The 15,580-nt window shown below is 49.2% G+C and overlaps 1 protein-coding gene and 1 long non-coding RNA gene across 7 annotated transcripts in view; one reads left to right on the forward strand and one right to left on the reverse strand.

The window, feature by feature from the left end:
* Window positions 1-2,859, reverse strand: part of SH3GL3 (SH3 domain containing GRB2 like 3, endophilin A3) — a 131,390-nt gene extending 128,531 nt beyond the window's left edge. For 4 of the 6 annotated variants that reach the window (XM_042940849.1, XM_042940859.1, XM_042940848.1 and 1 more), the window contains exon 1: window positions 2,671-2,858. In XM_042940849.1, the coding sequence (XP_042796783.1) occupies window positions 2,671-2,715 (45 nt within the window). In that variant the 5' untranslated portion in view covers window positions 2,716-2,858. Of the gene's footprint in view, window positions 1-2,670 lie in introns of all 6 variants that reach the window. The other 2 variants (XM_042940857.1, XM_042940851.1) reach the window with 2 other exon arrangements.
* LOC122221541 overlaps window positions 2,045-15,580 on the forward strand; it is a 136,085-nt gene continuing 122,549 nt past the window's right edge. Inside the window, exon 1 of the long non-coding RNA XR_006203280.1 lies at window positions 2,045-2,354. This is a non-coding gene — a long non-coding RNA (uncharacterized LOC122221541). The remainder of the gene's footprint in view (window positions 2,355-15,580) is intronic.

Consider the following 15,580-nt stretch of genomic DNA (forward strand, 5'->3'; position numbering starts at 1 on the left):
AAGCAAAACTACCATCAATTTTAGAAAAGAGACATGGCTTCCAAATCCTCTCATCCGAGGTACAGACAAAACGAAGGTTTAGATGGGTTAAGTCACGTTCCCAAGGTCAGTGGCAGAGTCAGGCCTGGATCCCTGGGAATTATCAAGCCACTGACATCATCTGGGACTCCTTTCCCCTGCCCTGGGAATGTTCTACATGAATTAAAACCTGCTGTTACGACGCTGCCTGAGATGAATGTCTGGCATGTTTTAATGTCGTGCTCCGTCTTATATTAAACCCAGTGTAATTTCTCCACGAAATCTGTCCCATTGCAAGATTTCTTAGAAAGACTTCTAGAACAGCTAAAAATGTATCTACTGGGCACTCTGACCACAAAATGTGGTTTTTATAAAGCACACAGAGAATCTGTGATGCCTTTCTTTTCAGATAAATGCACAAAAGATCTCAGCTCATGCCAAAAAAAAAAAAAAAAAAGCCTAAATTAGACCCACTCTCATTTTATTAATGGACTGCTTACAGGGGGTTAAACTAAACAACCTCATGGCTAGCATGACATTTCTCCAATGCCAATAACTTGCTAAGATTTCAACCATTCACTCTGGCTGGTGGTCAGAAACCAACTTGAGGGACACCTGAGCGGCTCAGTCAGTTTAAGCGTCCGACTCTTGATTTCGGCTCAGGTCATGATCTCATGGTTGGTGAGATCGAGCCCTGCATCAGGCTCTGCACTGACAGTGCAGCGCCTGCTTGGAATGCTCTCTCTCCCTCTCTGCTCCTCCCTCCCTCCCTCTCTCTTGCTTTCAAAATAAATAAATAAACTTAAAAAAAAAAAAAAAACAAACCCAAACCAACCTGAATCATCCTAGGGCTTATGTCTCCATCATCTCTGAGATGCGCTCCTATGAAGTTCATACCAAAGAAATGAAAATCTTCAAAAAAGGAGGCCAGTTCCTTGCCAGAGCTAAGAAACACAGTGAAAGAGGCACAGCCAGAGACTACTCTGGCCCTGGTCTGCCCACAGGGGCACCCAGCCTTCCCGCTGCCTAGGCTGAGAGCTTGCTTCAGCTCTTAGCTCACAGCAGCACCTGTTGAAAGCTCCTGCCTTTAAATGCACCCCCCCACCCCTGCCGATTTCCAAGACATTCTTCTCCCTCCTGCCTTCCACCAGCTCTTTCCTTCCTGTGCTCCTCCACCCCAAAAGTTTCCTTTATTCAATAAATATTTATTGAGTGGCCTCTGTTAAACATTGTCCCTAAATGTGGCTGCTCCCTAGAGTCTATAGTTAGCTCATCCTGCACTGACTTTCTTGTACTTACATGTTTCCATGTTCATTTAGGGCTTACATCCCCAAAAGTCTAGTTCCAATCTTGGCTTCATGCCCTGAGCCCCAGATCAGGACATGCACTTGCCCCCAGGCCAGTGACATCTCAACGTCACACAGACCCCTCAAAGGGCCCATGGCCAGCGAGGAATACACCATCTCCCCAGTCACCCAGCTGACCCCTCCCCTAGGGCTCCTTATCCCCCTGAACAGCACCACTGTTCACCCAGTGTCCCCGACCAGAATTAGCGCATCGCCCAGTTTCTTCATGGGAGGGGTGTGAGGGGACAGCAGTGCCCTCAGCCTGGGACTGAGGCTAGAAGGAGAGAACGCTCTAATTTCAGCTGCTTGTCAATCTGTGGGAGGAGCAGGATGAGATCTCCTCACAAATGTGGGTCGTGAATGAAATGTGTCTACCTTGGTGCTTGCCGAACTGGGGGCCCGGAGGGGACGGAGGGACAGAGCAACAGACCCAGGGCTGCAGGTGGGGGACAGGTTCTACGATCTGAGCTCTCTCAGGGCCGGAGGGGACCGCAATCTTGGAATTCAAATGTGCTTGTCAACACACACACACACACGCACACACAGCAATTTCGTGCCTCCCCGCCAACCCCCACCGCTTGTTTTCTTGTTTCCCTGTCTCCTCGGCTCAGAGCGCCCTTCCCCCTCCCCTCCCACACCCACCCCCAACCACAATTCCTGCTCGTGCTTAATTCGCAAACCACGCGTCTCCTCCTCCGGGAAGCTTTCCCGGACGCCCCCGCCGCGCTGTCTGCCGCGCTCTGCGCGCGGAGGTGCGTCTCACGCTGTTTGTTTACGCGCCTGCCCGCGTCTCCGCGCCAGACCGCCGCTCCCCGGGGGCAGGAGCCGGGCGGGCGCCGCCAGGACGGCGCGCGGGCGAGGCACCGCCATGGGGAGCCCCGGAGCGCGGCGCGGTCCGCCGGGGTCCACCTCCAGGAGCGCGCGGGGCCCAGCATCGCCGGACCCACCGCGAGGCTGCAGGACGCACCCCGGGGGACTCCCAACCTCCAGGTAGGCGACCGGCGGTGCCCGGGCGCCCCGGCCCAGCGCGGGTCGGGGCGGGGGGGGGGGGGGGGGGAGCCGGCGCCGAGCGCAGCGCGCAGGCCTCCGGACGCCTCCTCTCCCGCGCGCGAGCCCCTTCGGCCCGCCACCTCTGCCCCCGGTCCCCGGAAGCCCTCCGAGTGACAGCCGGGGGGCCGCGGGGGGCGGCGGCGGGGGGAGCAGGCGGCCCCCCCTGCACGTCCGCGCCCCCAACAGAAGCCCCGAAGCCTCGGGGGACCGCAGCCCCGGGTTCCCCCCGCTCCCGCCCTCCCCCGTGCCTCCCTACCTGGCTGGCTTTGTGGAACTGCTTCTTCAGCCCCGCCACCGACATCGCGACTGCGCCCGGCCGGGGCCGGAGCCGGGGGTGGGGGCGGTCTCCGGGGTCGTCCGGTCAGCGCGGCCGCGACGCGCTGAGGGAGCGGGCGCCGGGGCCGGTCCCCGCGCGGCTGGGCTCCGCCGGGCCCGCCTCCCACGGCCAGGGCCACGGCCACCGCCGCTGTCACACTCGCACACACGCGCGCACGCAGATGGCAACACGGCGTTCCAAAGCCCCTGCGCAGCCCATTGGCCGAGCCGAGGCGGTATGCAAATGAAGGCGCCGGGGCCGCCCACGCCTCATTGTTGCGTGGAGACCCGGGGGCCGAGCCACCGGGAAGCGGGGCCCGGGGGTGGGGGGCTGGGCGTGCGGAGCTCCCGGGTGCGTGGGGGGCAGGCCCACGCGGGGCCTCTTGCGGGACGGAGCCTGTACCGCGGCCACGGGTGCGGGGAGAGGGTTCACCTCTCCGCGCTTTTGGGACTTGGTGCGAAGCCTGCTTTTGCTCGCGGGCAACATCGCCTCCCTCAGGCGCAATTTGGGTAGGGAACGCTCCCAGGTCAGCTTAGAGGGACAGAAATGCGACCAGACGGCGGACCTGCGGCAGGAGGGCGGCGGGGCTGTTTCTTCTTTCCCCGCGCGGTGCCCTGGGTGCAGTCCGCCCACATGACTCTGGCCAACGGAGGGGGGCAACACTTATTGGGTAATTTGCTAATAAATGTGGTGCTCGCCTCTACGAAGCGCCAAGCCCACTGTCAACTGCAGAAGAGCGCCTGTCTCCAGGGAGCTGTGAACAGCGCGCTCCGTACCCTCCCTCGGGAGTGCAGCGCACGCGGGACCCATCCCCCTCCGTGATTCCTACCAGTTGTGTCGTCGGTTACTGAGCGTCATTTTGCACAGCTGAGGCCCAGTCTGCGGCCTGGAGCGTCCTGTGGGTTCTTGCGTCTGAGCTGCCCCCCAACAGGCCGGCATCTGAGCTGAGCCCTGCCTCCAAAGGACCCCCGGGGGCTCCCAAGACGTGCAACCCACTCTTAGCCATGCTTAGCACTGAATGAAACAGGCATCTTCCCCCTCCAGGCTCCACCTAAGAAAAAGGAGCTCCTCTTCTCTGAACCCTCAACAGGCCCCACCTGGGATGACCAAGAGCCATGGTGTGCCCAGGACCCTTCTGGTTTACACCTGCTGTGCCCTGGCGTTCGCTGTGGGCGTCCTGCGTTTCTCCAGAAAAAGTCCTTTGCCATTAGCTCTCGACTCCCTTATCCCTGGCATCATGCCAGTGAGGATTAGTGGGTAATGTTTCCTCGCTTTCCCTTAGAGGGTGTGGACAGGAGTGAGCAGAAGCATCCTTTCTCTGATACGGGAGAAAATGAACTTAGTGCGGGAGATAAAGGTGGCCATCCCAAGGATTACTTAGTATGACTTAGGTAAGTGCCGTAGGCTTCACTGGCCTACGGCCACAGACAAGTAACAGCAGGATCAGAATAATATAGCAAGGTGATCTGTCTACGCAGCGGGTTGAACCCCACTCAACAGTAGGCTCCACCCACTGAGGCAAAGGCAGCTGGGGGCAGGGACTGGAGTCGGGGTCCCCTTTGTCCTGGGCTACTTCAGGACTGCCTGGGAGCATGCTCATCTGCCCTTTTTCTCCGTGACTCGAATGGTTTAAATAACACAGATTTGAAGGAATTTACCCTAACCCAATCCAACTCTGGCCGTTTGGGAAGGGAGTGATTTTTTAAAACAACTTTTTGGCATTTCTTCCACTGCTGATAGTATATTCATTTCCTAGTCCAGTTAATGTTGGTAATTTATCTCTTAATTTCATCAGGTATAGAGTTGTACATCATATTCTCATAATGTTTCAACGTCAGAATCTTTCACGTACATGTTTTCCTTTGTAAAAGTATTTGCGATCTTAATTTTTCAGTAACTTAGGCTCATGAGAGGGTTTGCCAGTTTTATTGGTCTCTTAAAAATGGTTCTTGAGTTGACTCATCATTGCCATAGATTTTTGTTCTCTCATTAATTCCCTTTTTATATATTGTTTCCTTCTGTTTTGCTCAGGACGTTAAGGTTATTAACAACAGAAACTGGTCCTGATGAGTGTAAGCTGGAAAGGAATGTATTGGAGAAGGATATCAGGTGGCCCAGAGATTTAGAGGGGCCTAGGGGACCGGGTTGGGCAATGAGCAGGAATGAGGAATCTCGGTGGTCAGATCCCCAGCATGCCCAGTTGGGGGCCTTTGTTGGGAGGTGCTGGCTCGGCCACTAAATGCTGGCTGTGGCTACCAGAATGAAGGCTAAGCTCCTCCCTGCTTCTTTCAGGCGCTCACTGGAGACTCAGAGTTCCAGGGGGCAGCATCTGATTGGCTAAGTCCAGATGATATACATACCCGGCTCTAGATGTCCAAAACGTACACCATGATGGAACTCCCTAATATAGGAAGCAGCTTCACAGGCTAGGCAGCCGAAACAACGATCTAAAAACCAACAATAACACAAATGCCCACTAACCTTTCTTTGAGGACCTGTCATCTCTTCAGTTGACCATGTGGTTTACTCGTTTTTATTCTTTCCTGTCTTGATAATCAGCACATATAAAGCTACAGATTTTCTCCCTGCGTATGGCTTTGGCTTCATACCTTGTTTTCATCATGTGGTACAGTTCTGATTGTTTTCTAAATAGACTTGTGATTGCGTCTTTAATGTCCTCTTTGGTCTAAATGTTCAGGACTTTTTTTTTTTTTTTTAATCCTTTCTAGGTGGGGGCACCGGGGTGGCTCTGTCAGTTAAGTGTTCACCTTCTGCTCAGGTCACGATCTTGCGGTTCATGGGTTTGAGCCCAGCGTCGGGCTCTGTGCTGATGGCTCGGAGCCTGGAGCCTGCTTCAGATTCTGTGTCTCCCTCTCTCTCTGCTCCTTCCCCACTCGCTGTGCCTCCCTCTCTCTCAAAAATAAATATTAGAATTTTTTTAATCTCTCTCTCATAAATATTAGAATTTTTTAAATCTCTCTCAAAAATAAATACTAAAAATTTTTTTAAATCTTTTCTAGGTGGTTTGATTTCTTTTATTCACTGTGTATTCTAGGCTCGTACAGTTGTCAAATAACATATCTTAAAGTGTTTTTTTTTACATAGCCTATTACGTTAAATGTTGTATGTTATAAATGTACCATAGAGGTTTGAACTAATGTGTGTTCTGTTTTTGTGGTACAGTTTTTCTGTGTATCCATAACAGGGCACACCTTCCACTGAAGCTCCTAGCTCAGGGGGAGATTTCAAACTCATACTAGCTGGAGTCACATTGGCCAGTTCAAGGCTTAGCCTTTATGTCACCTTCCAGTGACCCAAGGGCCACAGCTCCTCAATCTGTTTAGGGAGGAGTAAACAAACGTCTTGGGCTATTTGGTGGCGTTGCCTGCGTGGGAGTAGGAGAGCTTTGAGGCACAGATAAGCATCGCTCTAAACTGAACAATCTTGGGGCATTTGGTGGTCTTCACGCGTCAGTGACAAGAGGGATGTCGTGGCTGTCTCTGGCAGTCTGGATAGATGGCCCATGTTGTGGCACAGGTGTCCTCCTGTTCCTTTTCTTGTGGTCCTTGCTTCCCACGCCCCCTGTACCTTCCCTGGTGCACAGAGTGCTATGCTGGGATGCACTGACCTTTCCCTCTCTCGTGCTTAGACCCGCTTCTGGGTCCAGTATTTGCAGCCTTTGTATCTGGTCCTGTGGTGAACGACCATCCTGCGTGCATGGGAGCAGGAGAGCTCTGGGTAGGGGCAGAGGGGGAGGGGGCATAGTGATTGTCTAAAGCAGGATAACATATCCCAGTATGTAGCCCATAAATCAAGTCTTCTGGACTTACCATTCAAATGATCTGTATCCTGATTATTGGTTTCTTCACTTCTGGAAGACCGAGGGCCATTGTCTGCAGTCTCCGATTAGGATTGTGTCTGTTGTGCCTTATGTTTGGGAGTTGAGCTTTGAATGGTTTTCAGAGCTATGTGCTATGTGCTATGGTAGTCTGTCCATGTGTATAACTGTTGTGTCTTCCTTGTGGGTTGGAATTTTATCCATAGAAAGTAACCTATTTTGTTCCGTTTGTGACTTTTTGCTTCTATTGTACTTTGTCCTATATCTATTTTTGCATTACTTTTTGTTTATACGTGTTTCGTATGTTTTAACTGGTCCTCTTTTTGTCCTCTTTTTTTCCCAGCTTTATTAAGGTATAATTGATCTATGACATTGTGTATATGTAAGATATACAATGTGATTATTTGGTATGTGTATATATTATGAAATGATCACCACAATGACATTAGTAAACACTTCCATCACCTCATATAATTATCTTTTTTTTTTTTTTAATGGTGAGAACATTTAAGACCTACTCTCTTAACACCTTTCAAGTATGGGTCCTTTGACCTTTCAGCCTGTTTCAAGAATGTGTTCTCTTTTTAATGCTTTTATTTATTTTTGAGAAAGAGAGAGAGAGAGAGAGAGAGAGAATGAGCAGGGGAGGGGCAGAGAGAGAGGGAGACAGAGAATCCAAAGCCAGTTCCAGGCCCTGAGCTGTCAGCTCACAGCCTGACGTGGAACTCGAACCCACGAACCGCGAGATCGTGACCTGAGCCAAAGTTGGTCGCTTAACCGACTGAGCCACCCAGGTGCCCCTGGGCATGTGTTCTTATAAACAATAAAATTTAATTTTGCTTCTGGGCCAAAATAAGTCTTTGCCTTTTGTGAGAAAGATTTCAAGCATTCACATTTATTATGAAAAGGATATATTTGGTCTCGGTTTTGTCAGTTTATGGCTTGTTATCCGGGTTTCTTTCCCCCCCCCCCCTTCAAATAGTTGCTTCTATCACTAGTATCTATTTTACTTCTTCTTCCCCTTTGTTTTTGGAAACTATACACCCAGTTTCACTCAACCAGTGGTTGCCATTGTTCTATAAAATATTTGAACTTACAGTCTCGGTCAACATCAATAATCAAACATTCTGTCAAAGCCATAGCGTGATGACCATGAGCCAGGGCACCTGGACTGTGTCTTGCTCATTCCTCCTTCAACTCCGACTGGCTCCCGCAACGACCCCAGCCATCTGAGAAGTCTCCAGCAGAGACTGGGGTCCAGTTCCCTTCGTGGGAAACAGAACACCAAGCCACTGAAAACTGGGCTGCAAGGTGTTGGTTCCAAGTCAGGGAGGCCAAGCTGCGTAGGAAGGAGACCATTTGGACAGAATTTTGAGATGGACGCACAGTGAAATTATTTTAAATCCAAAGTGAAAGCTTCCGTAAGTATGTATATTCCATCATATGATAACACCTAAAGAAAAATTGGAGACTACGGAAAAGTAAAGGGGAGGCAAATTTACCTTCGGAATCACTGTTGAAGCAAGTACTCTCAATACTTTGGCACCTTTTTCCTTTACAGTCGATTTCCGACACAAAAGGTAAACGTGCTGTCACAACTGTGCAAACTACCTTATTTTCTTCTTTGTTCTCTTAATTACATGAGCAACTTTTTATTCTGCCTAGTCTTCACGCACATCATTTTCGTGACAGCTGAATAACCGATTGTGTAGACATATCATTAAATTTTATTATTTTCTGTCACTACTCAATTTAAAAGTTTTTACCCCAAATTTTTCATTTAAATGCCACGTTAAACATCTTTTTCCATATTAGTATTTCTCTCTGTATTTAGGGATAGTTCCTTAGAATGGATTCCCAGATATAAAATTAGTGCATGAAACACTGGAACAGTTCTAAGTGCAAATTGATAACATACTGCTCCCTGATCCAAGGTCATTAAGAGGAGAGTCTTGTAAAAATAGGGGGGGGGGAGGGAGGGAACAAAGAAGTGTGGATTTTTATCTTCCATTTGCCTTGAACTTTATGTTTTTAAACGTATGGCCTGATGCAAGCCCCAGACTGCACTTCTAGGCAGAACTTGGAGAGCTGACTTCAAATCCTGATGTCTTAAATAATCCTCAGGGGGCGCCTGGGGGACTCAGTTGGTTTAGCATCCGACTTCGGCTTAGGTCACGATCTCACAGTTCATGGGTTCGGGTCCCACGTCAGGCTCTGTGCTATCAGCTCAGAGCCTGGATCCTGCTTCAGATTCTGTGTCTCCCCCTCTCTGTGCCCCTCCCCCACTCACACTTTGTCTCTCTCTCTCTCTCTCTCTCAAAAATAAATAAACATTAAATAATCCTCAGATCTTAGGCTAACTATGACCTCTCTCGATCTCCACATTGCTCTCTCTCTCTCTCTCTTTTCCCCTAAAGAAAGCGCTCACCCGTTCACCCTTCCAGAGAGGCATCCTGGATTACTGAGCGGCTTTGGGCCACTCTACGGAGTTTGTTCATTAGGTCACCTATTGGGATTAACCAGACCTAGAAGCATCCTTGCCCCAGTCTACCACCACCCCCACCTACCTGGCTGCAGCAGGATGTTGAGAGCATTAATACTGTTTTTGCTCTCCTCGTAACTTCATAGGCCTTTTATTTCGCACATCTGGGAAAGATATGTGCCCGTCGATGAGGTAACGGCAGACATGATGAATCCCACATGTCGAACATGGCAATTTGCCTTGAACTTGCAAGATCACAACTGGGGACAAACGTACAGATTTTCTTCACTTATTGTTTTACAGAAAGCTAATGGACAGCCAATTGATCGGTCAAGAAAAGGCCAAAGAAATCTTTTCATTTTTAAATGTAGAGTGGGGGGGGGGAACCCAAAGTGTTTTCATTTCTGCAAAAATGAAACTGGGTGAAGGGCACCTTCTCAACAATGAAAGCAGATATAATTACCTAGTGAATCAATGCCTATCAGTTCTCTCCAATACATTACTCCATTATTCTGGGTTCTGTGCACATTCAGTTAGAATTCTGGGTCATGCGGCTCCTCTAGTTAGCCTTTGTTAATTACGTAGATGCCATTTCCATGTTCACACTTAACCCCAGAGGACTGATTTGTCCCTTCTAATAAAGGATTGTTCAGTTTGCGCCTGGGGCCGGGGAACGGGAGCCGCGGCTTTTGTAAACGACTCCTGCCACCTTGTGGTGCTCCTGAGAAGTGGCAAAGTCAACTTCGGGAGCCATGAGCATGGTGGCCAGTGATTCCATACCTGCCAGTTCCTTGTATTTCAGAGCTTTTAAGAAGCACACTCCTACCTCTCCAGTCAGGTCACAGCAGCCCATCTGGATGGCATTAAATGTAAACATGTGCTACAGCTTGGTTACCTTGAGAGTCCAGATCACATCCGGGACCTCTGTGAATTAGAACTCTCTCTCTCTTACGGGTCTCACTGTTGTGAGTCTCAAGAACTGTTCCAGGGTGCCTGGGTGGCTCAGTCGGTTAAGCGTCCAACTCTTGATTTTGGCTCAGGCCATGATCTCACGGTTTGTGAGCCCCACACTGGGCTCTGTGCTGACCGTGTGGGGCCTGCTTGGGATTCTCTCCCTCTCTGTGTCAAAAAATGAATAAATAAATAAACTTAAAAAAAAAAAAAAAAGACAATCACTGAGATATCGAGTGTGCAGCAAGGAAAGTGTTTCTTCTAAAGGCGGCCAGACAAGGACACGGGGGGAGGGGGGAAGCCTCAAATCCTCCTCCCAAAGGAGGAGAGTCGAGTCGAGTTGGGGAAGGAAAAGGCAAATGCAAAAGGTCTGGGTAAATAGTTGCAGCTGCACTTGTTAGGCAAGAGCTGCGATTAGTCGTGTTAACCCTGTGATTGCTGCTTTCATGCTAGCCTCTCGGAGCTGCTCAATACACATAACTATGCGTGTCATGAACAAATATGATGCTGAGGAGGGAAACTGAGGATGTAGACCAGCAAGAACTTGGGACGGTGGTCAGGGAAGGGTTGTGGGAAGTGGATGGCCCCGAGAGCCAAGGACACGGTGAGGTGTCGCTGCGTAGTCGAGGTGACGGGAGCTGTTCCATGGAACAGTGTGGACACACTCTGCAGCCAGAGCCTGGACGGCCCGCAGAGTGGGGAGCGCAGGAAGCCTGGAGGTGGGGAGTTCCCATCTGGTTGTGACCTTGTCCCTGACTAGCCCTTTAAGGGGACCATGAGGTTGATCACAATGCTCTCACAGGTGTTGCAGAAGTTTTGTTCAATACGGGAGACATTTTCCTCAGGATCATCATCACTCATGGCTTGATTCCTCTCCTGGTCACTGCTCAGGGCTGTGTAGAAGTGCGGACACCCTCACCGGCCGGGGGGATCCTGGCCCTAGACCTCATCAGTCCGGGCTCGCTCGTGTTCCCTACCTGTCTCTACTCCAGGGGGTAAAAAAAACCACAGTCCTTTTATAAAATGTGCTGAATGAATACATTAAAGCCACCAATTCTCAAGACTCAGCAATAATAGTGATAGAATTGTAGATCACTGATTTATTCTAAGAAAACCCAAAGAGAAGATGCATTCAATCTTTTTTTAACGTTTATTTATTTTTGAGAAAGAGTGAGAGTAGGGAAGGGGAAGAGAGAGAGGGAGACACAGAATCTGAAACAGGATCCAGGCCCTGAGCTGTCAGCACAGAGCTCGACGGGGCTCGAACCCACGGACCGTGAGATCATGACCTGAGCCGAGGTCAGGTGCTTAACCGACTGAGCCACCCAGGTGCCCCCACAGATATTCAATCTTAAGACTATTTGTGGGTGCCTGGCTGGCTCAGTTGGAGGGGTGTGTGACTCTTAATCTCAGGGTCATGAGTTCGAGCCCCGTGTTGGGTATAGAGATTAATTAAACAAATAAAACTTTAAAAAAAAAAGAAAAGAATGTTTTCTGGGCTATTAAAAAGTACTTTTGTCCACCTATTTTCCTGTGAGCCCCCATTTTTCTGGGGAAAAGTCAATCCCCAGATTGACTTCCTATTTCTATTGGGGTTTCTATTCCTATTTTTACTGCTCTTGTGTGAAGAGATCGTGGTTCCCTGTAAGTGTAGGATTGGCTGTGTTTACAGATACATCATGCACTCAGCATCTGGCATTTCAAGAATCTGCCACTTGTCCTGTATGTGCCTCTAATCATAAAAGAAAGGTTCATACAGCATCTATCCCTGGATTGATTTGTTATTTTTGTTAGTCCTTTGCTATTGTCATTATGGTCTATAGGGGGCAGTAGGAACCTCAGAGTGAAACAGCAGAATGTGAAGCTCCGAATGGTCAAACACGAGATTCCCTGGCTGTCTAAAGCAGTGCTCCTCAGTCTTCAAGGTGCGCGCACATCCCCTGGGAATCTGGTTAGCATGCGGGCTGATTCCCTGGGTCTGCAGTAGCCCAAGATTCTGCATTTCTAACAAACTCCCAGGCAATGCCAGCGTTACAGGGCCAGGGACCACACTTTGACTTGCAAGGCTGTAAATGGCAGTCTTGTAGGGCCAGGGTGCAGTGTTCTTTACATACATTTGTCATGTGAATCGTGAACATGCACGGCCAACAGATCCCGTGTTTGATGAACTGGCTGGATTGAGAACAACTGAGTTTCAGCAGTGTCTTTTCCCTTGACCTTGGGGGTGCCATTTTCTCCTTTGTGGCTCGGCGAGGCAGTTGGTAAACTTTAGAGGCTAATGTTATTTGTCATTCCCCTTGTAGGTGTAGAGTTCTGAGCCTGACTTTGCCAGATTTTACCCTAGGAGTGGAATGTGCCCTTACCCCTGAAGCTTGGAACTGGTGGCCTTCAGTCACCTGCCGTGGCAGACGCCCTAGGTGGCCCCTGCACGTGCCGGGGGGAAAGAAGTGAGATATGTGTGGTCTCCAATTCAGGGAGTAGAGACCCACTCAGAGAGAGAACTGTCCCCCAACAAGATGCAATTGATCCACCTCTCAAGCTTTGGCCTTGGAGAGAATCAGGACTTGGATGTATTTGAATATCCTTGCTCTGAGATCACTCGGGCTTATTCATTTAACATACATTTATTGAGCACCTGCTGTATACCTGGCCTTATGCTGGGGGCTGGGCCAGTAGAGAGGAATCAGAATTTGTCTTGTGGGGGCTGATATTTGAAATGCGTGGGCAGGTTTCCATGAAGAGTCCCATACAGTCTTAAGAAAAGCCAGAGTCTACTTGCACTATTGGTGGGAATGCAAACTGGTGCAGCCCCTCTGGTAAACAGAGTGGAGGTTCCCCCCAAAATTAACAACAGATCTACCCTATGACCCAGCAATAGCACTGCTAGGAATTTACCCAAGGGATATAGGAGTGCTGATGCATAGAGGCACTCGTACCCCAATGTTTCTAGCAGCACTTTCAACAATAGCCAAATTATGGAAAGAGCCTAAATGTCCATCAACTGACGAACGGATAAAGAAGATGTGGTTTATATACACAATGGAATACTACTTGGCAATGAGAAAGAGTGAAATCCTGCCATTTGTAGCAACATGGATGGAACTGGAGGCTATTATGCTGAGTGAAATAAGTCAGGCAGAGAAAGACAGATACCATATGTTTTCACTCATATGTGGATCTTGAGAAACTCAACAGAAGACCAGGGGGAAGGGGAAGGGGGAAAAAAGTTATAGAGAGGGAAGGAGGCAAACCATAAGAGACTCTTAAATACTAAGAACAAACTGAGGGTCAGTGGGGGGTGGGAGAGAGGGGAAAGTGGGTGATGGGCATTGAGGAGGGCATTGAGTTGGGATGAGCACTGGGTGTTGTATGGAAACCAATTTGACGATAAGTTTTACAGAGAGAGAGAGAGAGAGAGAGAGAAAAGCCAGAGTCTAGGGAACTGGCTGATGGGTGTCCCTACTGCAGACCCCTTGGGGTGTTTCCCCCGGGCAGGGTAACTCAGGAATATTCACGTGGTATCACATGGTGTGTATTTGGAGTCTGGGTTATTTTACGCACTAATGTGACCCTTATCTCATTGTATTGAGTTGTGGCTTCATTCTCCTCCCTATGAAACTCGGAGCTGGAATTTTTAAAAAGTGTTAGTAAGTCTGAGTAAGCATGTGTCAATATTGGCACTATCCCATCCTTGGGACTTACACACGCCCACCCACACCCACTCTGACTAGCCGAGAACCCACCAAACTCTGTTATCCTACAACATTGGAGAAGTAAGTGAATGACTCAAGATCTGACCTGTGGTTTTGAAGAACAGGAAGGCATTGACCTCAGAGTTCATTTGGGTTTAGGCAAACCTGATCTATGCTGTTAGAAATCGGGGTGCTGGCTCCCCTTGGGAGTAGCAGTCCTGGCTGGAAAGACCCATGAGGCTTCTGGGGGCTGCTGATGTCGGATTTCTCATTCTCGGTGCAGGGCACGTAAGAGGGTGTGTGCTGTGAGAAAACGTTAAGCTGTCCTCCTAAAATATATGGGCACTTTCTAGATGCAAAAAAAAAAAAAAAAAAAAAAAAAAATTCATGAAGTTCATAACTTTGAAAGGTTTTGACTACATATAGCAGCAATTTTAAAAGCAGAAATGAAATCATAATGCTTAAGTCAATGACGATGAACAAATGCCCCGAATTCTCTCCTTGGCAGACCCAATGCTTCTGCTTAAAAACAAAACAAATCACCAATTACCTAAGCCTGGCCACCCCCATGCAACACATTTAAGGCTAAAAACTTCAAAAACGGCCCGTCTTCTCTCTGTTTTCCATTCTGCGTTGCCCTCCCCCACAGACACTCGTTGGATGATCTCACCTGATTTTTATATAGAAAATTGAGTCCATGTGGTGTTAGCTCCCTCCAGCCCCCCTCGTCTCCACCTGAATGCGATCCCGGGGAGCCCCGTTTTCCCCCATCTTTCCCCCTGAGCCTGGGGGCAAGGAGCCCATCTCCTCTCTGCCTTTCTGCATCTAACTTCCCGCAAGGTCAGCCCCTCCCCACAGGCAGCAAATTCAGGATCTCCCAGACCTGCCCTCTCCCCCCGCCCCCCCAACTCCCACTCGCTCCCAAGGCCTTTACATTCAGGCAAATAACTTGAACTCCCTTCACACCCCTCTGGGACATTGGCGGGACCCTCCCCAGAGATCTGCGAGGCCACTTTTTCTACAGTCTTGACAGTTTGATTTTTTTGCCTTGCATTTGCTAGTCTTCCAGACATCTATGGGACCTAACTTTAAGTGCTTTTGAAAGTTTGGATGCTCAGCTCTTGAAAACACTTTAATTAAATGGACCGAAACACTTGAGTTTCTCTGAGTACCTAGAACCTTCTTAGCTCTCTAAACGGGGCACTTTTGTTATGCAGCCTGCGAGTTGGAGGTCCAAGCCTGGCCTTTCCGTCCTCCACAAGAGCGAGATAAAGCATCCAGCAGGGAAGCTCCAGGCACCACACGATCCGGTTCCCAAACTGCTGGAGGGCCCCCCAGGAGCCCAATTAGCCCCAAAGCCAAAGCATCAATTCCCTAATGATAAATTTCCCCAAAATGTATAGTCGTATGATCCGTTGTGGTTCACATATGATGAAGTAGCCTCTGCTCTCAGGACTTCCTCTATCCCCGACGGCATCTGTGCGTTCCCATGGTTACCTAACCTGGGGAGGGGAGTGTAAGCTTGCTTCCACAGCTGGACACCTTGTCCAGGGCACAACCTGCACAACTGTCCATGGAACCCTTGCCCACTCTCTGGGAGGTATTTGGGGTAACTTTTGACAGCTTTCTGCTTCCTCTGCATTTTTTAAATTATTTTTTTAAATTTTATTATTTAAATTTTATTAATTTTTTTAATTTTAATTACAGCATAGTTAACATACAGTGTAATTTGAGTACAGTGATTCAATAGTTCCATACATCACCAAGTGTTCATCACAACAAGTGCACGCCTTCGTCCCCTCACCTATTTCACCCGCCTCCCCACCCCCTTCCCTCTGGTGTGCTCTATAGTGAAGAGTCTGTTTACGCATCCGTCTCTCTCTTTTT

This window comes from Panthera leo, chromosome B3, assembly GCF_018350215.1.
Source record: "Panthera leo isolate Ple1 chromosome B3, P.leo_Ple1_pat1.1, whole genome shotgun sequence".
Taxonomy (NCBI): domain Eukaryota; kingdom Metazoa; phylum Chordata; class Mammalia; order Carnivora; family Felidae; genus Panthera; species Panthera leo.